This window comes from Gavia stellata, chromosome 2 (genome assembly GCF_030936135.1).
Source record: "Gavia stellata isolate bGavSte3 chromosome 2, bGavSte3.hap2, whole genome shotgun sequence".
Lineage (NCBI taxonomy): Eukaryota > Metazoa > Chordata > Aves > Gaviiformes > Gaviidae > Gavia > Gavia stellata.
The window spans coordinates 58,696,740-58,723,966 of NC_082595.1; the positions used below are offsets into that span (position 1 = coordinate 58,696,740).

General features: G+C 39.2%; 1 protein-coding gene across 1 annotated transcript in view; it reads left to right on the plus strand.

Annotated features, from left to right (window-relative positions):
* Window positions 1–27,227, plus strand: part of FRK (fyn related Src family tyrosine kinase) — a 55,191-nt gene that overhangs the window by 6,977 nt on the left and 20,987 nt on the right. The window contains exons 2-4 of the mRNA XM_059831548.1: window positions 17,314–17,435; window positions 24,696–24,859; window positions 25,488–25,656. Coding sequence (XP_059687531.1) covers window positions 17,314–17,435; window positions 24,696–24,859; window positions 25,488–25,656 — 455 coding nt within the window. The remainder of the gene's footprint in view (window positions 1–17,313; window positions 17,436–24,695; window positions 24,860–25,487; window positions 25,657–27,227) is intronic.

Genomic DNA, 27,227 nt, shown 5'->3' on the forward strand with positions numbered 1-27,227 from the left:
AAAACAAAGACCATATACTGGTCAGAATAACTCAATAGTCCTGTTTGATGCTTTTTCTTCAGACTCAGTAGGAATAAGTGTTCTGTGTGCTAGCCTAGATTAGTTGGTTTTGATCAATGTTGTTGGCCAAGACATGCGCCAGGTATTGTATAATGGTTACAGTTTCCTCAATAGTTGTCTTTGATGGCTCTCCGCACAACACAATACAGAGCTGTGCAGAGCTGAGTGATCTCTGAGCAGGTTTAGAACTGAAAAATAGTAACCAACAGTTCAGCCAGGCTAGGAAGTCCTAAAGCTGAGCTGATTTTAAACAAACTAGGTCAGGTATCTCTGTGAAGAATTATTTGGTAACATGTAAAAAGCACTGCTGGTTATAGAAGACTTTGGGGCTTTCTTTGTGTAGGATCACATCTGTACTGAAGAGATCAAGTCATAAAAACATAAGAGATACCTTACGAGGTCAAGCCAATGTCCTCTCTAGCCCTGTTATTCTGTTTCAGAAAGGATTTTATGAAAAGTGCACAGGCCCATCCACTTTCTTTGATCTGTTCCCTTTGTACTTCACCAGAGACTGGAACTGTTGTATAAGCAATGTCAGAGGGTACATCACTGCCATGTCTAATTACGGAACTATTGTCAAGTCTGCCTAGCAAAAGTGTAGGTGTTGACACCGCACAATTCTTTATTTCTGTCTGTGGGCAAAGACCAAGCTACTAGGAAAAAAACCCAAACCCAAAAACCTCTCATCTCTGCAGAGTTTTATATTCCTAAACAAGTGTTTGGCTTTTTTTTCCGGATTGGTGATTGTTTAGCCATAAGTGACTCAAAAAACCCACATTCAAAATAAATAGGCACAAAAGGAAATGGTAGCGCAGCACAGGTCCCGGTCAAATTCAGGGACTGGTCCTTTACAGATGACACTTATCTGCCCCATCTACCCTAATGCACCCAAGCTGCAGACCTCAGTGACTTTACCCTTTCAGATTTACCCATCAATTCATTTTGCTTCCCACAAAAGATGCAGAACTAAACCCAGGATATGTCCTGTTATTTTCTTACAGACATTACCTTCTAACATGAGCCTATAGCAGAGATGCCTCATGCAAACATTATAATAATGATGTAGCCTTCCAATAGCCTATTTTAGACAACACAAAATTTACCTGCACTTTAATTTTAAAACAGATTAGTAGAGAAAATATGATTAATCAGGATTCCTATGTTTTTCTGTAATAAATTGTTTTGCTCCTTTTCAAGTTATGCAAGCAAAGTATGCGTAGCAAAGAAAGAATGTAATTTATCAGGTCATATTTAAAAAAAGACAAAATATTATTACATACTTACTACTACATGTAAGACGAAAAAACAATTTTCAGTGATTTTTAAATAGCATTACATGGGACATATTTAAAGACCCTTCTTGTGTTAGAACTTCAAAAATCAGAGACTAAACTTCTTTAGTTAAGAAGTTTATTCTTTATTGGAGTTTTCTTAAATGCTGACATTCAGGTTTGCACCCCATAACTGCGTAAAAAAATCCCATAAGTGTTACAAGAAATTAGAATGGAAATCTATATCTTTGCAGTTTTCAGTTCTCCAGACATGCCTAGAATTCATCTGGAAATAGCTTTTCAGAAGAGCAAACAAAATATTGATCATGAATGTTTTCCTTTTCTTTATCACTTAAACCAAATAGAAATACATATGGTTTTTCCAGAAAAACAAAGCAGTGAATTAAATAATAAGTGATGGTTCCATAAAGGATTCCACTAATTGACATGTTCATTACTTCTCTGCAGACTACTCTATAATCTATAACATTTTACATTATAAATTTATTTGCAGTAACATTGGTAAACATTTTCCCTTAGCTTTCTCTCACTAAAGCAGATATATTTCTAGTTTAATTAATAACATTTATCTGTATTTATAGCACAAATGATTTAGTAGCACACCTTTTCAAACCTCACTGCAAAAGAAGAGAAAAAAAGAAATCTGAGACTCACATGTGGGAATGAATATATACCATGAATATATACCATGAATTTCAGAAATTATGACAACTCACAAACCTCAATCTTCCTTTTGAAACTACTGATCTTTTCAGTTAGTGGAAGTTTCTGTAAGGGTATATGGAAGAAGTCTCTGCTCCTCTAAGGGTATGTGGTGAAAGGAGCCATACACAAGAACATGCAGAGACAAACCTGAGGGACACGTGAGAAGGGAACTGGTGATGAGGAGAAGCCTGCTCAGTCGCATTCACTGATAAGGGTATGATGTGGAGAGTGGGAATGTTTCTTTTTCAGGAAGATTATCTGAGGACCTTGCCAATAAGGAAAGGGAGGGAGACAAACACACAGAGACCAACAATCAGAAATAAACCCAGTCAGTCGCACGAATTGATGGGCTATAAAGAAATGGCATACAAACTCGGACTTTGCAACTGATAAGGATGCAGACTTGGGGGTCCAGGATGTTGGGGGGATCTGTGGGGCTGTGTCAAGTGATGAAGCAAGGTTTAGGGAAAAGGGATCAGGGAGGAACAAAGAGGGGGTATTCAGAAAGAGGTATAAAAGGTGCTGTTCACGTGTAATGTTCATGTGTGAGTGCTGCAAGGACTAAGTGCCAGCTACTGGGGCGACTGGTGTGACTGGGTACTGGACCAGCAACTGGAGTCAGAGCCGGGGTGTAGGTGCCCCTGGCCTGTGGTGTCAGCTGCTGGAGCAAGTGGGGGCTCAGTGCCAGATGCTGGAGTGGGTGGGGGTCTCGGCCACCAGCCACTGGAGTACGTCTTGAAACCTGCTGCTGGGGGGACCGGCGTGCATGAGGGAAGTGTGGGTAAGAGAGGCTGGGATCAGGGCAGGATTGTTGGATGGAGAGACAGGCTGTGCCGGTGTTTGAGGGGAGGATCTGCAAATATGTGTGTGCTTGTGAATCTAGAGAGTGTATGTGTGCGTGTGTGTACCATCACTAGTGATCTGGCTCTGTTAGCTGAAGAGGAGGAGGAAGAGACTGGGCTTGTGTTTTATGTGAGTCCTGTACGTGGGTGCTGTTGACGGCACGGGAAAGGGGCAGCCACATCCCTCAGCATGGGCAGAGACCCTGTGTCCCTGGGCTGGGCTCCCACAGCCAAGCAGGAGGTCCTTGGGCCACAGCGGCTGGAGGAGGCGGCCGCTCCTAAATCCCCTTAGTGGTCTCCTTTACCTCTACATCAAAAAAGAGAGTCTTGACTTTCTGTTCCTTGTATTGCATGCTTTTCCCAAACTCCTACAGATTTATGGATATTTAGAAGTGTGTATATATTCTCACCCGCTGACATGGATGACATCAGTATCATTTTTATCCATCAAAAGTTACCTGATGATTTTTGCTGTTCTAGAATGACAACTTGATTAGCTTGGAAAGATAGTTATCAGTTTTCTGAATACCTGTGTCATGGTTTAGTCCCAGATGGACTAAACACCACACAGCCACTCACTCACTCCCCTTCCTCAGCTGGACAGGAGAGAGAAAATATGAGGAAAGGCTCATAGGTCGAGACAAGGACATAGGGAGATCACTCACCAATTACCATCACGGGCAAAACTGACTCGACTTGGGAAAATTAGTTTAATTTATTGCCAATCAAAATCAGAGTAGGATAATGAGAAATAAAACCAAATCTTAAAAACACCTTCCCCTCACCCCTCCCTTCTTCCCGCGCTCAACTTCACTCACGATTTTCTCTACCTCTTCCCCCCGAGCGGCATAGGGGGACGGGGAATGGGGGTTGTGGTCAGTTCATCACACGTCGTTTCTGCCGCTCCTTCCTCCTCACACTCTTCCCCTGCTCCAGCGTGGGGTCCCTCCCACAGGAGACAGTTCTCCACTAACTTCTCCAATGTGGGTCCTTCCCATGGGCTGCAGTTCTTCATGAACTGGGGTCCTTTCAATGGGTGCGGTCCTTCAGGAACAGACTGCTCCAGCGTGGGTCCCCCGCGGGGTCACAAGTCCTGACAGCAAACCTGCTCCAGCGTGGGCTCCTGGTCCTGTCAAGTCCACAGGTCCTGCCAGGAGCCTGTTCCAGCACGGGCTTTCCATGGGGTCATAGCCTCCTTCGGGCATCCACCTGCTCCAGCGTGGGGTCCTCCAAGGGCTGCAGGTGGATATCTACTCCACCGTGGACCTCCATGTGCTTCAGGGGCACAGCCTGCTTCACCATGGTCTTCACCACGGGCTGCAGGGGAATCTCTGCTCTGGCCCCTGGAGCACCTCCTCCCCCTCCTTCTTCACTGACCTTGGTCTCTGCAGAGTTGTTCCTCTCGCATATTCTCACTCCTTTCTTCCCCGGCTGCTGTTTCCCAGTTTTTTCCCCCCCTTCTTAAATATGTTATCACAGAGGTGCGACCACTGTTGCTGATTAGATCGGCCTTGGCCAGTGGCAGATACGTCTTGGAGCCGGCTGGCATTGGCTCTATCAGACATAGGGGAAGTTTCTAGCAGCTTCTCACAGAAGCCACCCCTGTAGCCCCCCCCCCCCCCGCAAAACGTTGCCACGCAAACCCAATACAACCTGCAAGGAAAGAAAAGAGAAAATGAGATCTTGTTCTAATTACAGAGCTACAACATTTGAAAAATCACCCAGAAACTTCCTTTGATGCTGACATACCTTTCTGACATGGTGTTGTGATCTCCTACAAAAGAAACTAGGTGTGTGGGTCTTGAGCTGATAATATACACACTGATATGGAGTTCAGTGTGCTCCAGCTTTACTTCTGGAAGTCAGAGGTGTCTTTAGTGTGCCACCCTTCCCATCTGTCACCCAGAAAAGGTTACCCTGAGAACTGGGAGACCGTTTGGTTAAGAAATTTGTCCCCGTGTGAAAGAACTGTTCTGTCCTTTGGCTCAGCGTCACCTGGGGATGCCAGACTACACAGTTCCTTTCCGAGTCCCCCTGGGGACAGAGTGACCTGGTTGTTCTCCACTGAAAGTTGACCTGAAAGAGGGCACGAGTCTGCTCAGACTGCTGGCAATAGGCTGAGGAGGTACATGTCCACGTGAATGTCCAAGAGAGAGCTCTGCACAAAATGGATGGAGAGATCTCCTCTGCCACCAGTGTCCTGTGCAGGCAAGGGGGGCTTTTTGTTTCCAAGGGTTTCTGTATTACGTCTGTACTGAGGTGAGTTTCCCTGTGAGAAAAGAAAATAATTTCTCAGGAATGATTTTCTCAAGAAAATCAGTTGAGTGCTTTTGGAAACTGTAATGGTTTAGGTGAATGTATAATTGAACATTTTCTTGTCCTTTTGAGTTCCCCTTAATGTTGAATCAGTTGATGTTATTAGTGTTCTCTGTACCATGTTAACATTAAGGCTGCCTCAAGGTTTCAACTTTGTTCCTCAGTTGTTATGAGTAGCAGAGTTATTGCTACTTTTAGAGTATATTATGGCAGTATAGCAGTCCTTTTCTTCATGTATGTGTTAACATATGCATACAGGTACTACTAGCATTGATGCAAGATTTTACAACACTTTTTGGAAGACTCTGTGCAGCAGAAATAGGGTCTGAGGAACACATTTTAAGTTTATTTTAAAAGAGGTGATTATATGGCTATATTTCACACTCAAAGTCCCAAAGAAATGCCCATTAAACCAAATGGTAGCCTTTCATTGACTCCAAAGACAATTTGTTTTAGAACAAGTTTTAAATGCACTGAAGTCCTTATCCAGGTACAAAACCACTACTGGGAACAAACTTTGGTGATTGACTTTAGTTTCTTAAATTGGTGAAATACCAGGGACTTACATAACTAAAACACCACAGAAAAAGTAACATGATATCATTTTCATCTACCGTTTATTTTCTCATATAGAAGAACTTCAGAGCAGATTAAATAATACAGCATGCAGATGACCAATATTGTGGAAAATGAATGCAAATGTTGAAATTAATTGCACAATAGTGAAGTGAGGGCTCACAGGATGGATTTATTTATGGACATTTCCACAAATTAACTTGATCAGATTGTGATTTGGTTGCTAGTTTATTATCTTTTGTTCCTATTGTGCAGTGAAGCTAGTATTGCATGAGCTATGCTAATTTAGAGAGGTCATGTACTTGGCCTTGTACTGCTATCCCTACAGGAGAAATAGTCACTTCCCAGTCATTACAGAGTGCAAGAGTAGCCAAAGGTGCAATAGTTTGTCATCCTGAAGCAGACTCAGAGCAAATTAATTTCCATGTTTGCAGCACGGTCAACTGCTATTATCAACTATTGAAAAATTAATGTAGTATTATGCATAATCCCTTACAACAGAATCAGACGACGGTACAGTTATGGCCTACTGAATTACTTCTTAAAAAGGTTTATACACAATGTGTCATGGATTTTTTTAGACTAATGCCCAAGTAATCTTTGTGTTTACATTTACAAGGCAGTAAATTTGTTCTAGACTGTAAGAGGAAATGCCTACCTCTGTGCTGGGTTTTACCACACTTACTCATAGTTGAATGTTACCTTATCCAAACAATCCCACGCAGCTACTTACTGTAAAAGTCCCCAGAGCCCTGGCAGGCCCTTTCTTTAGGGCACAGCTTATTATTTCTAACAAAAACAATGGAATAACACAAAACAAAGATATTTCTCTTGATATAGACCAAAACAGACTTTGGAGGCTCAGAGTCCTTTTTGACACATCCGCTGCCCTCTTCTCATGAGCTAATAATCTCCCACAGTTTCTTCAGCTGGGCTCCCCCAGTGATTTGTTAGTGCAACCTGGGGCTTCTTTTGGGTCTCAGGTCTACACAAGGTCATTCTGCCAGGGTAGGTGAGTGTTTCACATGTTTGCTGCGGTTACATTGCAGTCATTGTGATTGTGTGGAGTAAGCTACTGTTCAGTGTTAGAGTCAAGTTTTCAGTGAGTAGTAAAATTAAACCCATGTTTTTTTAAAAGCACTACACAATATAAGTGTAACGAATCTAGTCCTTGAGTCTAGAAGAAAAAAGCTTATTTTCTGTCAATAACCTGCAATTTCCCATCTTGCTAAAAAGAAATGGTAGCAAAGGTTCTGCCTAATTTTGGTAGTAGGTCATGTACGTTCAGTCCCAAAAGGATTACGTCTGTTGTAACAGTAGTACATTCTCCAAATTACTGTATGTAAGTATCTATGTACGTTGTATTTTCCAGCAAAAGAGTGACTATGGTATGTTAGAGACATAGGGTTAAATTGCCTCGTTTCAACTAAAGATCCCCTGTTTCGTGGATGAATGTGTCATTTGTGTCCTAGTGCTCACGTTCATCATCAAAGAAGTATGGGAAGAGAGATAGGAAAAATGGCTCCCTTCTCCTGGAAGAAAGAAGCAACAATGTTTCTCGAGAGTCCTTCATTTTAGTTTTGTATCAAGTCAAAATATTTAACATGGCCTGAAACAAAATGAAGGGTATTTCTTGGTTGTATCTTGTTTTCAGATAACTTAATCTTTCTGAACAACATTAAAAGGAAAAATGCTTATATTTTAAGGGAATCTCCATTTGAAAACAGAAATAAAAAAACATTTAAATTTGAAATTTTTTCAAATTGAGTACCTTCACAAGTTAAGTTATAATATTTTGTTTAGAAAATATATGGAGAAGTATAACTTTATTTTTTTTCCCTTTTTTTTTTTCTTCTATGTCTCTTCCTTTATCACCTCTTAAATTCTGCTATCTCACCAATAAAACTCTCTCAAGTTTAACATAAATTTAGCATCTATGGAAAAACACCAACCAGTCAGCTATAATCTGTTGACAAGAACATTAGCAAAATGTTATCCAAAAGCCAAGAGCAAAATGGGATCTGTTATTTTCCAAAACTGTGTATTTCACATTGTAATGGTTATTTAAAGAAAAATCACACTGTTGATCTCGAAATATGGAAAATGCAGTGGAACTTACACTGTGTTGCTTCAGACAGACTATGAATTTCAAACTTACAGACAGACTTCTACATACGTACATAACATAAACTAATGCTGCTCTGTCATTTTGATAGATCTCTGCTGCTTACATAGTGTAGAAATGAGCCTGTAGTTTTTCACAACTATTCACATGTTCTATGTTTTCCCTCATGGAAAGAAAACCAGACTTATTCCACCCACTGTCACAGTGAAAAGACTCAGAAGCATGCAGATAGTCTTCATTTTAGTTTGTGATAAGTGATTCAGCAACAAGGATCCAAGCAATATACATGACTCAGATCTTTACGTATGAAGCAAATTCATTGTGGTTGTGAAAGGTTAAGTGTTCTGCCCAACATAACCAACCCTGAAAACCTGAATTTCTAGTTTCACTTGGAGGAAACAAGTTTCTGATTATGGTAAATAAGTAATCAAAACTGAGCTGTGTCACTACACATGTACATTTTAAATGGTTTTTTTATTTCAAGTATTGTCCAAGTCAGGTACTTTCTGCAGTGTGTTAAGATTTTAACTGATTTACTTATGTAGACACAGAAGGTTGTTGTTACCTAAACATTTTTTGAAGACTTCATCCGACTCACTTGTTGTTGTTGGTACTTTGGTAAGTAAGGTTTAAACCAGTACCTTTAGCAGTAACCTCTAGTCAATAAATATATGATGAAAATGAACGTTAAAGTATTCTCTTGGCAAGTACAAACATGAGTGGTGTGATGAACTAAGAAAGGGAAAGGGAAAAGATCTGTAGAGAGCAATCCTTACAGTGAGAGTTAGTCTGTGAAATTGCTTCAAGAGATACTCTGTGAAATTGTTTCCCCAAGTAGGACTGAAATCGCTGCCAAAGACACATGCCCTGTGGGAGCAGGATAAGCTGGAAACCAGCAATGGCCGAGCAGGTGCAGCAGCTCAGGCAGCAGCAGGTTATAGCCCTTGGGCAATAAATGCAGTCCTCGGTTTTGTCTTGTCTTTATTTTCTCTTCATCACTGCCTCTTAGCTCTGACTTTCTCCCTCCTCTCCCTCCAGCCACTTGATAAAGTTCTGTGGTCCTCTCTGCTTTGAAGTTTTACTGTCCTGTTTTCTCCCTCCCTCCTGCAGTGTCCTATGCATTCCTTTATCATTAGCTTTAAATTTCTTCCTCTTAATTTTGTCCTTGCCCCATGCATCCTTCAGTATCTGATAATAAATGACCATGAGAGATAGACAGCATTAAAAACAATCCCAGGCAAGCCTGTAGAAGGAAGTAAGGAGGAAGGGCTCTGTATTCAAAAGACCTGAAACCCAATCTTAGGTTTTCCAGCCTCTGCACAGTGAAAGTCCGCAAGCCCTAGAGTAATCCTGGACCTTACACTATGTAGATTCTTGTGCTGTATCTGGGAAGACTTGTGTTTTTGAAAACACTCATGAAGGGAATGTTTTGCAAGTTTTCATCTTCATGGTTTAGCCTGACTACAGATTTTTCTGTTTGGTTATTTTTTTTCCAACACCACCATCGGGTTCATTGTAGACTATAAAGGGAAAATTGAAGCAGCCAGTGCTCATCTCCCACGCTCTCTTTCACACATGCAGTTCATCATTTGTAAAGCACATCTGTTTCCTAACTATGTTTATCTGGAAAACTTTCATCTTTGCAGCGATATTTCCTAATTTCTGGAAATGTCAGGTCTCGGAGAAGTGATATTATTTCATTAGTCTTATAATTAAGGCAGCCTAATATTTTCTATCAGAAGAGCTTGTTCAGTTGCTTATAATTTTTCCAGGCTTTACCTGATTGGATGTGAATTTTCCAGGGTTGATACCAGGCACAGGCTGCCTCTTTCTCTCCCTGAAACCAGCAAATGTGGCTCAGAACAATATGAGAAAACCTTTGTGCTTGTACTTTGGACGAAGGGCTTGATATTTGGTAGAGGAGATTGCTATATCAAAAGTGTATGCTTTTTTGCCATCTAAGAAAACTTTGCTTCAAACTAACCAAGCCTTTGAAAATAAAATTGCACTTTGTATGTGGTAACCAAACATATTAGTTAGAATTTGACAGCTGCATTCTGTATTTCTGATATTTTGGGAAAACCCAGCAAGTGCTTGGAGCCTTCCTCTCAGCACAGAGAGGACGTGCTGGTGGCGCCTTAGGTAAACTTCTGTCCCTGCTTCTGCACTAGTGTTTACCCACAGCAGACTGCAAACCTGGCATGGATTAAAAGCTGGCTCAGCAGCGCTCTTTGTCCTGCATGGATGATGGCAGCGAAGAGCGGCGCACGCAAGCCTGTTCAGGTTTCCATGTGCTGAGTAAGGGCAGTGATCACAGGATGGTCATATGATGAAAGTAATTGAATAAGACCCTGGAGGTTCTCTCTGTCTCTCTTTCTCTGTCTCTCTAGCTTTCCATGCATCTCTCCTTGTCTTCTGTGACACAGAAGTTAGCAGCTATTGCTCTCCAAATAAACTACTACATACTGTACGATGCTAAATTCCCTGAAAGGTAGGCCCTAGGCATTTCAAATGGGACATCCAAAATTAATAGAAAATGTTTATAATAATGTCTTATTGCCTTAGTCCCTTTCTGTGATGTTTCTTCACTGTAAAAAATACTTCACAAGCAAAAGTGCCACAAAAAGAAATTAATGAATGTTCGTAAAGCATTCGGATATTATAGTCATGAACACTATAATAGAGGCTGCTAGGAAATTAGCCATTCATGTAAATTTATAACTTCTATTGAGAGCAGAAACTAAACAATGTACGATAAATAAACTCTATCTACACAATGACAAAACAAAATAGAGGGTGACTATTCAGTGAGTAGCATTCATATTAACACTGTAGGAAGCAGTAGATGTGGCCGTGTAATTAAAGATGGTATCATACTGGATTTTCCTGAAAATGGCTGAGTGCATGCCATGAAAACAATATTAATGTTGCCACCTTCTAGCTTTGGAGTTCTTGACTTTGCAGCTACAGCTTGCTATGACTCAAAATGTAGATTTTGAGGCATTTAAAATACAAAATTTATATACTGTTGAAGTTTTTCTTTATTTGTTTTAGCTATTGCACAAGCTTTCTGCGTTCCAGAAGAAACTGAGATATATTTGATTTCAATATATACAGTAATTATTTTTCTTTGTCCTCATCCAAGACTTTTGCTCTAATTGCAGTAATTCTTTGCTCTTCTTAGTCTAGAAAATCTTTTATTCTCCTCATAGCCTAGCATTACAGACACAGTTAACACGATCCAGTTAATCTACTGGAGGGTCAGGTAACCTGTTTGTCATCATAATTTCTTCCATAATGGAGAGTTCTGGTTGGGAACCACAGGAATCACAACAAACCCTCCCAGCTACTGAAATGTAGCGGTCTCATGAGATTTACCCTAACATTAGAGGGTAAATCCCAGTTGCAAGAACTTATGAAAAATAAGAAGTGAGATACCCTCATGCCACAAAGTGCTGATCCAGGGTAGGATCATGATGTCCATTTTAACATCTTCAGTGTTTTTGAAAATAAATTTCATGTGCCTAATTTCCTGCTATTTCTTCTGTTATGCCTCCACACTCTTTGAATGATCCTGCCATGTAGTCCTTCTCAGCAATTTTTCTCCCCTTTCTTCCCCCCCTCATTCTTATTTTAGTGATCACAGTTTCTATATGTGGTTATACCTTACTGCTCTCAGGATTTTCCTTTTTATTTGGGCATTCACAAAATTCAGAGTATGTCACAGACCTTTGCCTTTAGCCTTATCTTACCTCCAGTGTCCTGCAACTTGAATGAGAAACTGAAATAATCCCCCCTCATCCCAGCTACAGCTAGTCATTAAAGCAAATACAGTCATTTCAGATATGACATTTGGAGGTAATTCTGACTTTGCTCCTGTACATATTAAATCTAAGTGAAGGCAGAGGATAAAAGCGGGAAGCTGTGCTCCGGTGAGCCCTAATGGAAATGGGTGACATAGTCAGAACTTCCACATAATTTTCTGTGCTGGTCATCAGATAACAAATGAGCAGTGAGGGATCTGCTGAAGTTTCCAAGGAAGCTGAAGATTGTAGCTGTTAATTCAGAGCTGGTGTTTGGTTTGATGATAAAGATCTTACCCACATCCCAAGGGGGGATGCGCACAGAGTTCTTAATCATGAGTTTAGAGTTTCTGTTGGAGTAGGGCTTCACAGGTGCTGTCCAAGGAAAGGATATGCTGCAAAAAAATTTCTCCAGTAACAGATTTTTCACCTGGACCATGTTTGGGGGTCTTTGGCTGTGATTCCTCCAATGCAAAAGCAAGAAGTTGGGTTAGGAGAAAGGCAAATGCTAGAGCTCCTGCTGGAGGGGGGCAGCACAGTGGCCACACAAGGAAGGTTGAGGCTGCAGAGAGCTTTGTCCTCTTAGGACTTTTGTGTCTGGCCCATGCCAAGGGGTCCCCCTCCATGGGACTTAGCCCATGCCTTGTTGCCTGTTCATCTGGCATGACTGAGGTTCTTTGGCAGAGTTCAGCCCATGCCTAGGGTTAGGATTAAGAGAGAGATGAATCCTAGAGCTCCAGTGTGACTATGTCTGCTGAGGGACTGCCCAAGGAAGATCAAAGCTGCAGAAAGACTTGTCTTTTGACAAGTCTTTCATGTGGCCTATGTCTGGGGGGTGCCTTTGGCTGAGTCTCAAACCAGGTCTACAGTTAGTGTTAGGGCTTGGATTAGTTTTAGGGTTAGGAGAGTGACAAACCCTAGAGCTCCAGTTTGAATAAAGCTGCAAGGGTCAGCCTAAGAAAAGTTGAGTCTACAGAAAGACATGTCTCCCAAGAAGTGTTTTGTCTGGCCCATGACTGGGGGGCTTTGGCTAAGGCTCAGCATACCCCTTGCATTAGAGCTAGGAGTTAGTGTGTTTGGGATTTAGGAGAAACCAAGCATAAAGCTCCAGTTTAAGGAGGGAGCAGGGGGCTGTAGAAGGGCTACCCAGGGAGCAGTAGGCTGACAAAAAAAATCTGGACCATGGCTGGAAATTCTTTTGTTTGGGTTTAGCTCTGAGTGTTGAATAGACTTAATTTCAGGAGAGAAAAAGACCCTGTAGTTCCCAGATTAGTTGAGATCCTCTGTTAAATCTTCAATCTCTACCTTGAATGTGTGTTGCACTGATGACAGCGACATGGTCAGAAGGGGATATTACATTAATGGGAGGAAACAGAGTGGCAGGGAAGAAAACCCATTTTACATACTCTTTTTTGGATGGGGATATTGCTGTTTTTTTGGTTTTCCCCTGGGGTTTTATCTTCTTGTAGGCACATTGCCAGGCATTGGAAACTTTGCCAGTGGTATAGCATCGCAGATCTTTGCCTCCCTATCTTTCTTTGCTTTGGTGATTCTGTCAGCAGCTATGCAGCATGCAATACCCGTGGCCCGTGTTGCTCTTCCTCTGTTTCACCTTCCACATTAAAAGTTCCTGACATATCTTCTTGCTATAAAAAAATGTGCAAAAGTAGAATGAACTATTTTTATTTTAGCAGAATTTTATGTAGCAAAGCATGGGGAGACACAAACCAGAGCCAGGTAAATGGGGCTTTAACATTTAGACAGACATCAGCAGTGCATTGCAACCTGGAGGACAGAGGGCTTCTGAGCAAAGGTGGTGATGGAGCCAAATAACACCATCAACTTCTGTTGAACTCATGAGTCCATTTTGATTCAAGCTGGACTGAATGGGGAGGCAGGGGTCAGCATAGCTGACATGATCTCTGTTTCTTAAAAAATTTGCCCTTCAGGAATAACCACCAGCATTCACCTTGATGAAGATATATCCTTTCCTTTGCTGGAAGAAAAGGATGATAGGATAGGAGTATGGGTCTCAGCAATGATACTGTCAGAGTCAGGGAACATCACATGACAAAGCCTGCTATGATACATGTGTCCATTAGCTGTTGATCCTGTGGTCAAAAACCTGCCAGTGGAATTGGTGACCAATAGAGATGGGATCACTACACTCTGAATGACCACAAGAAACCTCACTGGTACTCTAGTATTGGGCATCATTTGCACCAAGTAAGGACTGTGTTTGTTATGGACCTACATAAATGTCATATTTTCTGTCCCCAAAGTCCTTGTATATGTGGTGGCCAGAAGTGACCTGGAAATAGCCTGGAATTTTTAATGAAGGGGTTCCTGAGAGCTATGAATGGTGGTGGAAACAAGGGATTTTGAGGAAGCTGCTAGAAACAACCCCCAAAAAGCAGATCTGGCATCCCACACTGAAAAGGGAGAAAGAATGGGGTGTTGGACGCAGTGCTGGCCAAGAAAGCATGTTCCTGGATCTCACTGACAGAAGAGTACTACTGCTGTGCTAACCAGACAGCTCCTGCCAGAAATGGAAACTTATGCCCAAGTCTGAATGCACTCATTTGTGCCATACCTGGTAATCTGCTCATCCTGCATTGATAATCGTGACCCAAAGTGATCTGACTGCGAGCTGGAGTTCAGAGTGAAACTGTGCGAATTGCTAATTCAACCTTCTCCTGAACTGTCTAGTGCCAATATAGCACACTGAAGTCAGAGAAAGTGCTAGTTAATTAACTTGTGCAATGGATGGTGCTTGATGTTTTAGTCCTGTTTTTCCAAGTGTTCTGTTTCAAAACCTCCATCTAACTTTGAGCTATAAAAACCAAATAGATTTACTAAGGATTGTGTGTTGTTTTGGTCTGACCTCCCTATCCCACAGACCAATATGTCATGGTGAGCAATCACTTTGATTCGTTATTACTCTTTTGAGTACTTTTTCCTCTAAAATACACGCTTTTGGATGAAGTGAAATATTAAGCATTTTGAAGCATAAGTTCAATTGCTGGAAATTGAAATAAGCACTTCATGCTTTATAAAAGGAATTTAAACTTCCATTTATAATGGAAATGGTACTTTAAATTCAGATGTGCTTTTGTCAAAAAAAGTGAATAACAAATTAAATTATTTGCTTTGAGGTTAAGAGGTTATTTTTTCACAACCAGTATTGCTTTTGGTACTGTATGATTATTATTGCAAACCCAATGACTTTGAACTAAGAATCCCATATTCAAATGCTATTAAAAGTAATTTTCATTATATTTTTCTGAAACATTTTAATCAGATCATATAAAGTCAGGCAAATTAGGTAATATACAATATGTGTCCACTTTTCACTCTCCATAATAATTGCTTCAGTTACACTTTTCTCAAATACTGTTGCTCTAATTATCTTATTTTGCAAGTCAGGCTCTTTTTAACTGCTAGGTTTATCTGGAGTCAGAACCTATATATTACATATCACATATCATCCATATAATCTTTAATGGTAAATTCATATTAATTTAAATGAAGTTTTTTCAACCTAAGAAAAATAAACATATAATTTGAAATATCTTGAAGTCAAAGGAACAGATACATATGCCTAAATATAATATGCACTTAAGTTGGGGTTTTTTTCCAAGAAATGTTGCATACATTGTGTTACTGCTCATGTCTTCAGCTTTAGCAATGTGAGCTACTAGCGGTGCAGGTACAAATACCGGGTCATGTAAAGACTATACTTTTGACTATCCAGAACATAAAATTCAACCTTGCTAACTGGAAGCTCTTTTGGCTTTGGTACCAAATGAAATTCTTTTGAGAGGATGCTATCCTCTTAACACATGAAGAAAGGAGACACAAAATTAAACACCTTTTCTTATGCACTGTTATGAGAATCAGTCACTTTGGACATTACTAAGTGACATCTTATAATTCAAAGAGAAAAATATCAGTTCAAATTTTTTTCAGATCATATAGTTTATTAGTTTTCAGATGTTATTCTCAGAGCAGTTTTACTGAGAAATTTCAGAAAGGTTCTAATTCAGCTTTTAGGGTAGGCAACTTTTCTTTGGGACTTGAATAGCGTTGAACTTCTGTCTTCTCATTCCTTTGACGAGAACCTCAGTCAAGGATTGGAACATTTATTGATTACTATGTTTTCGACAGTCTAATTAATGAATTATTTTAATTAATTAATTAAATGAATTAATTAAAGTTTAACTAATTAAAATTATCATTAACATATACCAGCTTTCTCATGAGATTCCTTTCCTTGCCAAATATGTATCAAGGCCTATTTTATCCAAATCATCTTCAAGTCAGAGGACAGCAATGCACTCCGGAATATCTGGATTTCATTTTCTTTTGTTAACAAAGCATATTCAGTCTAGGTTAACACTGTCTGTATTTGCCTCTTTTTATTTCCTCATTATTCATACAAAATCATTTTTCATTCCTCATGCTTGCCCAGCCAAGGTGTCACCCAGTGTTCTCATTTATTTCCTCCATTCCTCATGGTGATTACAAGCCTTACAGATACTAAAGTAGTTTGTTGATGACTCCTGTACTTTTCACTAGTAACAGACAAATCAAGTAGTAGCTGAATAGGCAACTTACTTGTGGTGCGATGCATTGATTTATCTTGAAAGTTTGCATAATGGGTTTAGCTGTGATTAATTTAAAAGGAGTTCTCCTATGAGTTCATGGCATATTCTGATAACTATTTGTCACCATTTGCTTCAAATAAGGGGTGGAGCTGATCTTGGAAAGAGCTTTGTATGTTTGTTGGATGGAAGCTGAATGCCACCCCAGTCGAAAATGCTGACACATCTCAGTCTTATTTCCATTTAATTTACACTCAGCACAAAGCAGCAAAAGACCTAAATAGTACCTTCAGAGCAGCAAACTAAAACTAATGCTTGAACAAGTCCTTGTAAACCACAGGGTTTAGTGAATGAGGAAAAATATGTTTTAAAAGGTGTAGACAGGAGTAGATTGTTACAGATCAGGGATGTTGAGATGTTTTCTGTGACTTGAAGGACATCTTGGTTTTGTTTGTCCAACAGCAGCAGAGCTGAAAAATTGCCAGTAACTCATTTGAGATACTGACGTGGCAGTGGAATGCAGACGGCTGCAGGGTGGTTTACTTCTTGGAACCTGAGAGCCCTTCTGCAGTTTCGGGGATCTTTGACTTTTAAGATGTTGGGATGTTAGCATGTATGTGCACTTCTGCATAGTTCAAGGGGCATCAATGGACTTGGCATCAATTTCTGCCACAGTAGCCTTGGCAAAATTTCTTGGTGAATTTTTCCTGAGACAAGGCCAGTCTGTCACTTTTGAATTCTTGTTCCCTTGAAATCAGTAGGACTTTCCATCAGCAGTAAAATCCAAATTTCACTCAAATGTGTAAGCAATATTTTCTAGCAATAAATTTGTTGTGTAGTTCTTGTTGGCTGTTTTTCCCCATGCTATTGGAATTTAATTAGCATAGCACAGATTATCTTTTAGTAAATATGCAGCATGTTCATAAAAGCTAAATTGTCTTCCTGGCATATTTCACTGAATGGTAAAATTAACGTTTTTTATTTGTTCAGATGGTTTTTTGGCCCAACCAAACGAGCAGATGCCGAGAGACAACTGGCATACCCTGGAAACCAGGCAGGAGCCTTCCTAATTCGAGAAAGTGAAAGTCTAAAAGGCGAATACTCACTTTCAGGTATATTCTAGTTTTTCATCTTAAGCAATGTTTTAAAAATTTCTCAGGTGATCTAGACTTTTTCATTTTTGAGAATGATAAACTGTGGGCATGAAAATGAAATTAAGTTCATGATAATATTTCTTTCCCAGGAGATATATAAAGAAAACTTGGCAAGAGTCATCTGGGTTTTTACTAACCTTTATTTTGTAGGCTTTGTTTATTAATATGCTCAGAACAGAAATTAACTTTCTTATGCTTAGTACTCCTAGTGTGCCAGCTGCCTTAATATAGAAACTATTTTCATGGTTAAAAAGCAAAAGAATACATTACAGTTGTACACTGCTGTTCTGCTTAGTACACAAAATAAAAATTAAACCATGTTGGCAGATATCTGCAGTTTAAGAAAAGGAGATTTCTGCTACAGTGCACCCTTAGGTTTATATGTTTTTTTTTTCAGGGGTAAAATGATAGGAAGATCTTCAAAGCTCTGCTTTAGGATCAGTCATATTTCATGGAAAAGTTAGTTTTAAATATCAGTAAAAAGTTAGATTTATGATGATGATGGGTTTTGAAATGTTTTTAAAGTCCTTTCTTTGAATCTGAAAGACTATCAAATAAGGACACTTATTTGATAATAATTTTATTTAGTCACATGTCATCTTTTTCATGTCATAGATATTTGCTATATTAGATAGTAAACATGATTGTTCATTGGTTGTTTTCTGTAAACATTTTCTATCAAATTGTCATGCAAGTGTCAGTCAAGACTATAACGTTGTCCCTGAGACAACAGGGCTATACACCCAAACTTCCTAATGTGCTCTACCTGTATAGTTCCGTATGCCAGTGAAGACTCTTGATGTTTGTGAATAAACTGTAAGTTGTCATGTGCAGAATTACATCAGTAAAATGAGAGGCGTCTTGTGCATAACCAGATTCTTTCATATTGACTCCTCTTCTGCCTGGATGTGTCAGTCATTTACTGAACATTACACAGAAACACATTAAGCAGCTCAATGAACTTTTGACACATTCTTGGTTTCTCTTTCCAAATCATAAGGAAAGGGTATACACTGCAATGCCTTGTGGTAAAGGGAGGGTTGCTTTTTATTGCCAAAACAAAGAAATATATGCTGCCTTTGGAGTGAAATACAGGGAAGTTTATGAAATAAGTACGATATTTACAGTTCCGGGAGAGTTAATTCCATAGTCTTAACTTTGCCCTCAGGGAAGTTTGTTCTTGCCAAGAAGCTCTGATAAGAAAACTAACATCAGCAAGGAATCAGACTGCTCCCAAACTATGACTGAACTGACCCTGTGTGTGCACCTTTTTATCCAAAGACTATATGATAGCCACAAACCTTTCGAAATGCTTTTCCTCTATATGCCAAATTATCCCTGTCTTATATGGTTTCAGCTTCATTCAAGTGTTCTTCATCAGTGAACAGATTTCATTCAAGGACCGGGCTAGACCACTAACAGTGTGGCTATGCAGGGAAGGATAGATAGGCCTGTATTAGCTGCTTAATGCTGGCACTTGAATACATGACAACTTACCAAAAATCACTGAAAAATCTTGTGCTTGTGCACCTAGGGGCGGAAATGCAATTTCTTTTTGTTATTCTCCGACTGTAGCCTTCTAGGAAAGATTCAAAATCTTAACTCTTCACCCTGCATCTTGACTAATTCTCTAACAGGAAAGCAGCAGTACCTTATTTAAACTATGAAGTACCACAGAGAAAAATCCAAGAGAATGAAAATAAATATTAGGCCAGCATTTGTAGTAGGATGAGATCATCCTTTGATGCTGCTGTTTAATTTTTTCCTTACAAATCGTGGATAGAAACTATATTTTATCCGATTTAGTATATTTGATTCCGTTATAAAAGCTTGTGGTAGACATTTTTCAGGTTTCCGTACAAGCTTATTTGGGAACAGAAGATTTGATGATGGCTGATAACAGCGAGATATGAAACCATCAGTGTGGATTTCTTCCATGCTTGTTTGTTTGATGAAGGAAGGGAAGAGTGGCACTGAAGATCATAATATATGCGAAGGCAAGGCTCCACCTATAGGAGCCAGCCCTCCTTCATGCACAAACATGGGTTGTCCTCTGAGCATGTATGCATGTATATATATGTCACCTCAGATTTATTAAACATTCGTGCTCTTTTAGGAAAAGAAAGATAATAAACTCTGAAGCAGTCAGTAGAGAGTGAGTATTAATGACATGATTTACCAGTGCTGCTAGATCTTTCAGCAGCTTCCCAGACTTGAACGTAATTTAGCCTCGACACACTACTTCATCCTGAAGAGCTAAATATTATTTGCTGCTTACTGAATAGGCTTGACTGAATGGCATCTGTTTGTGTTGTGCAAGCTTTTTTCTTCCAACCTAATAGTATGCATAATGGTCCAGACATTGTGTGTCCATAATCTCATTACTTATGTCTACTTTTGGGAGAGCTAGTGCATTCTAAAGCAAATGATGAAGTGGATTGTACTGTGGGGAGAATTAATTGGAAGGACGGTTGTTTAGTCCACCAGATGCTATGGAGAAGGCAGTTTTTCTGACTCTCTCCTCTTTGTTGCAAAAGGAGGAGTTATGAGACACTCAAAGCTGAGGCAGAAAAGCAGTGTTTTCTTGAGGAACAGTGATTCAGGAGTATTTCTTTTAAGAGGCCTTGGATGGCTCCTGTCTCCATGGTAGCTGACAGGGGAGAAGTCACAACCTGATATTTTGGAATATATGTCTAATTTCTGTTTCCAATTTTTTCAGTGCAGAAAGAATAGACCCCCAAACTCCGGTCCTCTGTAGGACTGGTTGGGTTTGCTCTACCTGCTATTGCTGTTTTGGTTTCACTCCAGAGTAGATGATAGCGACTAGAAGAGTGACAACCTGGCTTTCAGAATTAAAGTCTTTAAGAAAATATTGTAACTCTCTGTCCAGCCTGACATTTAAGTGTAATAAATCTAAAAAGGAAAAGAAATAGAAAAGGAAGGGAGAATATTACCCAAGCACCCATAAACTGATTTTATGACTTCCATGCTTGATTTCATACTCATATGAGCAATGTGTAAGAGACTTAATGTTAATGAGGGAGACAAATGGATCTCCTTAGGAAAAAAAAAGAAAAAGAAATAAACCTTACCTTTCATTAAAATGACACTTTTCACTTCTAACTTGCCTTGATGGGAAAACTCAGAATTTGTAAGATTTAGATGATAAATGACTATTTAAATTAAAACCAAAAAGTCATGTTCAGAAATTTTTTTCTCATCTATGAATAGTTAAATGGAAAGCACATCAAACCAGATAGGCCACTGAGATGTGTTGCTATAATTTTGAAGTGTCTGACATTTTAAAAATAGGTTTTCCCATTTTAAAAATGCACATGTTGTCGACAGATTTTTATGTTGATGACTCCAGCATCTGGTGTGAAATGTATTAAATTTTAAACATGTTGGTGCCATCTTAGACATTGCCTCTTTTTAATTAAAACCCATAATTTAGATGTGCTCAGCTTAATTGAGTGTCATTGCCAATGATAGCAGGAGGCTCTCTACTTCCCCCCTCACTGAATAATGGTATCTGAAAGACCGATTGCATTAAATGACAATGTAAATGGTTTGTGTTTTCTTCCATGTTTTTTCCCTGCTCCTAAAAATGAATGTGTGGTTTCCTCTAGGCCAGATTGGCTTTCAGCATAGGAAAAAATAGGTAATAGTTTAAGGCAGCAGACTGATAGGAGTGGCAAAATCATAGCCATAGCAGGAGAACAATTTTGGAGCAGCCCCTCCACCCGTTCTGTGGTGGTGAAGGTGATCTCATAAGCCACCCTCCTCCCACATCCACCCTGAGCATGGAGACCAAGCACAGCTCCTGCTGGCAGTGCTGCGCTGTCAATGCTTGGTGAGGACTGCTGATAGGAGAGATGTTGGGACACTGGTAGTAATGGTGCCTTAGTGTCCCCATGATTCATTTGGTGAAGATGTTGACTCTGCTGATGCACCATAAATTTTGCTGCCCTGGGAAAGGAGTAGTAAATTGAGCAGTAAATATTTTTATTCTCATAAAATCTCATAAAAAAGGCAAAACCTCCTTCTGCACGGCCCAAACTTATGAAGATGGGAAGCAGAGAGAGGAGAATGCTTCTGTTAAGCCAAACCCATGATGAAATCTAATGAGGAGTGGTGATTCTTTTGGAAAGGGCAAGTCGAGGAGAAAACCACTGCACTCTTGAAACCTAGTTGCTGTCAAACTGTGTGAAGCTGAAGTTGCGATCCTGTCCTGTTAAACAGTCTGGTATGGATGTAGGAATGACTGGAAGCACTGAGGGGGTTATGGCTAGCTCTTCCCTGAGTGACATATGCTCTGTGTCATATTGGGCAGAGGAGCTACGCCATGCTGCCGGTCTGTGAGTGTGTAGCGCAGGACTTGTACAGCCAGACTCAGCCCTGGCATACAAGTAAACAGCTCCCTCTCAAATACTGCACTAATCTCAGCTGTTTTTCACAAGCAAAGATGGTGTCAGTGCAGATTCTCCAGATTCTCCACACACATCACTGCCTGACCTGTATGCTGCCAATCATAAAGCTTCATACAAGACTCTTAAGAAATTATACCGCATCCTTCAAACCAACTCTTACATTAACATTTGCTGCCTCACAAGTAATAATTATAATGCTGCTAATAAATAAAGCAGGTAGTCAAACTACTATCACTTGTGATGTACAACCAAGACTGGATTAACACAGTCATCCTGTTGGCCTTTTATTCATCAGAAATAGCAATTCATTTGGCCAGATGCATTTTATTGTGAGCTTTGGAAAAGTCATTACATTTCCAGTCTGTTGTTACTGAATTACTCTTTCCTTCATTTTGCTTCAGCCCCATTTCCAAATGATACATCACAAAAATATACATGCATTTTATAATTAAAAAATACTAATTATGAGGTGTTCAATTAAAAAGAAATGACATTTGACAAGTGTGATGTGATTATCTTTATACTATGGAGCTGTGCTTACAAATATTCTTATTTCTGGTCCTCATGCAGAATCCTAAGTTGATAAATCAGCTCTCTCAAAATATTACCTGTGGCAGATATAAAATCTCCTAATATTTTCAACAGCTCCTTTATGCCCTCTGGTGGCCTGGGATGACAATCGCGCAGTACAGTAGAAAAATACTTGATCATACTTGACAGTACTTAAGGAAGGAGAGATTTTTCTTTTTAACTTAATCACTTAAACAGTAAGAGAAATTATACTTTCTGTCAGCTTTGTTAATCACATGCAACCCATAATTTTCTCTTTTTTTTCTAGATACAATATGTAACTGTGTATTCTTCCGGTAATATAACCAAAGTGACTGCGAAAATTCATGTAGTGTTACAATATCAAGGATCTATCAGCTCTAATATCTCCAGGGGAGAGCAACAACAATTTTTTAGATAATTAGATTTTTTAAATGTAACAGACTGAGGCTGCTTCTAGGATTGAAAAATATTTCCATTAAATTATTTAACTAAGAGTAGCCACTAGTCACCATGACTAAATTGAATATGTTTGCTGGAATTTTGGCTACTAAAAGGTATACGAGAGGTAAACAGCAGAAGACCTTTCCCTTATGCCTCCCTTTTGCTTTTCAGACTTTCATCTTGCATGAGGGCCCTGAGAAGGGGACAGTAATGGTAATGTCCCAAATCAATGGGTGTGGAAGGAGCCACCTGGCCTATTGGAAAGGTGTAATGTTGGGTCATGAGGACCAGGATGGCAACTAGAGCATCCACCTTCCCTTGAGAGCTCTCTCCTCATTCATCACAGAAAAGCACTGTGTTGTTTCATTAAATGCAGTGTGGGATACCCCTCTGATAGGAGATAAATCAGTCACCCTTCAGTATGTAACATAGGCTCTCCATCACTCATTGGAAATGGACAGCAATGTCTCAGTCACGGAGTGTCATGCTAAATAACATCCCACATGAGAGACTACACACCTTTCCAGCTCTTCAGAACTGCTCTCTCTGCTGACGCTCAGCCTGCCATTGCTACTGCTGATATTCCTTTGTAAAGGAGATCTCTAAGCCAGTGGTCTCCGAACTTTTTTATTGTGCACCCCTCTCAGTAAAAAGATTTTTGAGCATTCACCCCTGAAATATCTTTATTTATTTATTTATTTGTGATTTATATACATGTACTACTGTACTGATAGAGTATGTACATTATGGAACATACACACAAAAAAGGAATTGAAAAAGATGAGCTAAAGATGAAATAAACAGCGTTTTTAAAATATTTATTTTATTTTGCTTATTAATGGCACAAAAAATACTTTTTTCCCACACCCCAATGGATTGTCTTGCGCAATCCCTGGGTTGCATGCACTCTGCTTTGAAGACTGCTCTAAGCCATATATGACAGAGCCATCAGAAATGGCAATTACAAGCCTAATATTCCTTAAATAACATACTAGGTGAGTGACAGTGCATTTTTTTCTCCATCTCTGGCCTACTGCTGGTCCAGGTCTAGCCCCAGCATGCAGTGGCCAAGCCTTCTTTCTGACACCTCCAAAGAGTGCTCTGACGGTCACAGGTAAGGACACCTCGGGTGTCATGACATGCAGGTAAATAACCTACAGGAGGTGAGGAGAGAAAAGTCCTGTTGATTAGGAAAGGACAGATGAGAATAAAACACCTTTCAATGGAAAGGGAGTCATCGGCTTCTCAAACCAGAGCATTATTGGCCTGATTTTTACATATTCCAAACATGCGCAAAACTCAATAAAACCCGTGGAACATGTGAGTGCTTTCAAGAGAATCATGGCCGTGTGGAGGATATATCTGTTTGCTCTAAAATGCCTGCCAGCCCCGCAGCTGCTGTTTGGAATGTTAACACTGATAAATGAAATACTAAAAACTAATTAAATTATTACTGTGAATTAGGTGCTGCTGGCTGGTTTTGGTGTCTTAAAAGACTGGAAGTATGAGCTGCCTCACAGAAGATGTCTTTATGTATTTTTGTGTCAGTTTTTAAGGTGTAAGAAAGAATCTCCAAACTGGAATGGTTAAAGACCAATAGACTGGATATGTTAAGCTATCTAAACAGTGGGCTTTGGTTTAAAAGAGATTTTGTATAATTGTCATCTTTGAAACGAAAATAATTTATTTTAAGGTTCTCATAAATACATTTAGGAAAATTATGATGGTTTGGCCGTAAGCTATATTGTACCATTGCTATAATTCCTGCAAACTTAATATATTTAAATCTTCTTAGTTTTTGATGGTGTGTCTGTGAAGCACTACAGGATCAGAAAGCTGGATGAAGGAGGCTTTTTCCTAAGCAGAAGAAAAACTTTCAAAACTCTGAATGAGTTTGTTGACTATTACAGTAAGAACAGTGATGGCCTCTGCGTGGTGCTGGGAAAGCCATGCCTAAAGGTAAGAGTGGATGCTACATTGTGCAACATATTTTTTTGTAAGCTAACTCATTAGATATCAGTCAGAAGGTGTTAACCCCATATCTGTTTCTGCCATTTCAAAATGTTGACAATCTGCTTATTTTCAGGAAGTTCTGGGTAGCGCTACGGTTTCATTCTTGAAGCTGACATGTTAATAACAAAATACCATGCCATTTTGAACAAATCATTGTGTGGCTGGAGGAGAAAATATGCCAAATCATGATTTATGAATATCTTTTTATAAATGTATATGGAGATGAAATCTCTAACTTCATAACTCTAGCTGTCCATAAGTAATTACTGAGACAAACCCAGAAGGTTCAGGCAAGCAATACGTCACTGTTCAAAAAGCTTGCTAGAGGGATGATTTCTAATTTTTACTTTTAATGGTAGGATATTTTCCTGAGAGTATTTCTTATTTCTAACAAAAAGTACCCAGGATGTGGGCTTTATTTTATGTTCTCAGCTTACTTTATCACGTGTGTGCACTCTAAGGAAGCATTATTAATATCAGTTGCGCCTTTACATGACATAGTTAACAAAGTTGTATATGCTGATGAAAAAATATTAGAAGTCTCAATTACTGTATTATTATTTGCTTTTACCAGGTACAAATTCCTACTACTTTTGATTTGTCATATAAAACTGTTGATCAGTGGGAGATAGACCGAAAATCTCTGAAATTGTTAAAAAAATTAGGATCTGGTCAGTTTGGTGAAGTATGGGAAGGACTGTGGAATAATACCACCTCCGTGGCAATCAAAACATTAAAACCAGGTATGTGAGTTACTCTTAAATGTTAATAATGTGAAATGTTAGCAAGGGTGCTCCTTTATTTTTTAAATGCTACTGAAAAGAGACCCTATCCATATATGTAAACATTCTTAAAATCCATGCACTTAAACATGAAGTTTAGTAAAACTCAAGGTCCAGATATTATTTGGTATTTTGAATTACAGTTTTTTTACAGCTTTCTGTTTCCGTATGGGCTGAACTTACTCTTATTCAACATCTGTATCACATAAAAAGGCAACCACAACAAGGCCATCTCTTTTGTACAATATTGCTTGTATGGAATTGAATGACTACGTTTCATCTGTAGGCGAAGTAAACAATTTACTACTGGTTTGTCATTTGTAGAATTTCTTCTAGTGATTAGATACTATATTATAATGATTCCTTTGGTAATATAGAATATATTATACTATGTTAAGTTTGTATTTAAGAAGTGCTTTAATCTTAATATTAATTGAATAAAATTTCTCAAAGTTTTTGATACACAACATTAATACCCAATGTTTGCATATAATATAAGCTTGTTACTAAAACAGCTTTTAACATTTTTCTTAATTATTTGTCATTAACTTCAAGTAATTTGTGCATTTTAAATTGACAACATAAAATATCTGCCAGCAGATGGCAAGAACCACGTAGGTAAGAAAGGAAGCCTGGATGATATACATGTTTTTTAAAAAGGGATAACAATATAATGAGTTGTTGTTAATTGAAAAACTTGTGTTGGGCATTAATGATCATGTTTCAGGAAGCAGAACAGATTCAGATCTTTGATTCAGAAGAACAACTAAATATGCTTGATATGTGCTTGAATGATCTCCTGAACAGCGAGGAATTTAAGCATGTGTTTTAGGGCTATCTTGTATCAGGATATTGTTTGTGTTTTGGGATTTGCAAATTGAAAGCAAATAAGCACCTTTTTTTCTCTGCTTAACTGAAATTAGAAAACTGCTTAGAATAAAGGCCTTCTATAATTCATGTGAAAGACAGCATGCTTTTTCCAGTGAACTTATGCATCTCCCTAGTGACCCAGTAAACACAGAAACCATCTTGAAATCTCTTTGTCCATTTCTCTTTCCTAAGACGGTATCCCCTAAGCCTATACTTTTGTGACAGGGATCCATATGCCTATTTTGACTGAATTCTGAAACTACAAGACAGAAAATAGTCTTTTTCTCCTTGTGTCTGACCTGAATCTTTCATTCTGCAATACAAGCCCATTACCACACCAGGACTAGAGAGTACCGATTATTTTCTTCCTCTTTACAGCAATGTTGTACATACTGTTATCAATATTATCGATATTCTTATCAATATATTATGTGGTACATACTATTATTTCCTGGTTAACCAGGGAGACCCCAGTGGACTGGAGGTTAGTGAATGTGACGCCCATCTTCAAGAAGGGCCGGAAGGAGGATCTTGGAAACTACAGGCCTGTCAGCCTGACCTCGGTGCCGGGGAAGGTTATGGAGCAGATCATCTTGAGTGCCATTGTGCGGCACGTATGGGACAACCAGGCAATCAGGCCCAGTCAGCATGGGTTTATGAAA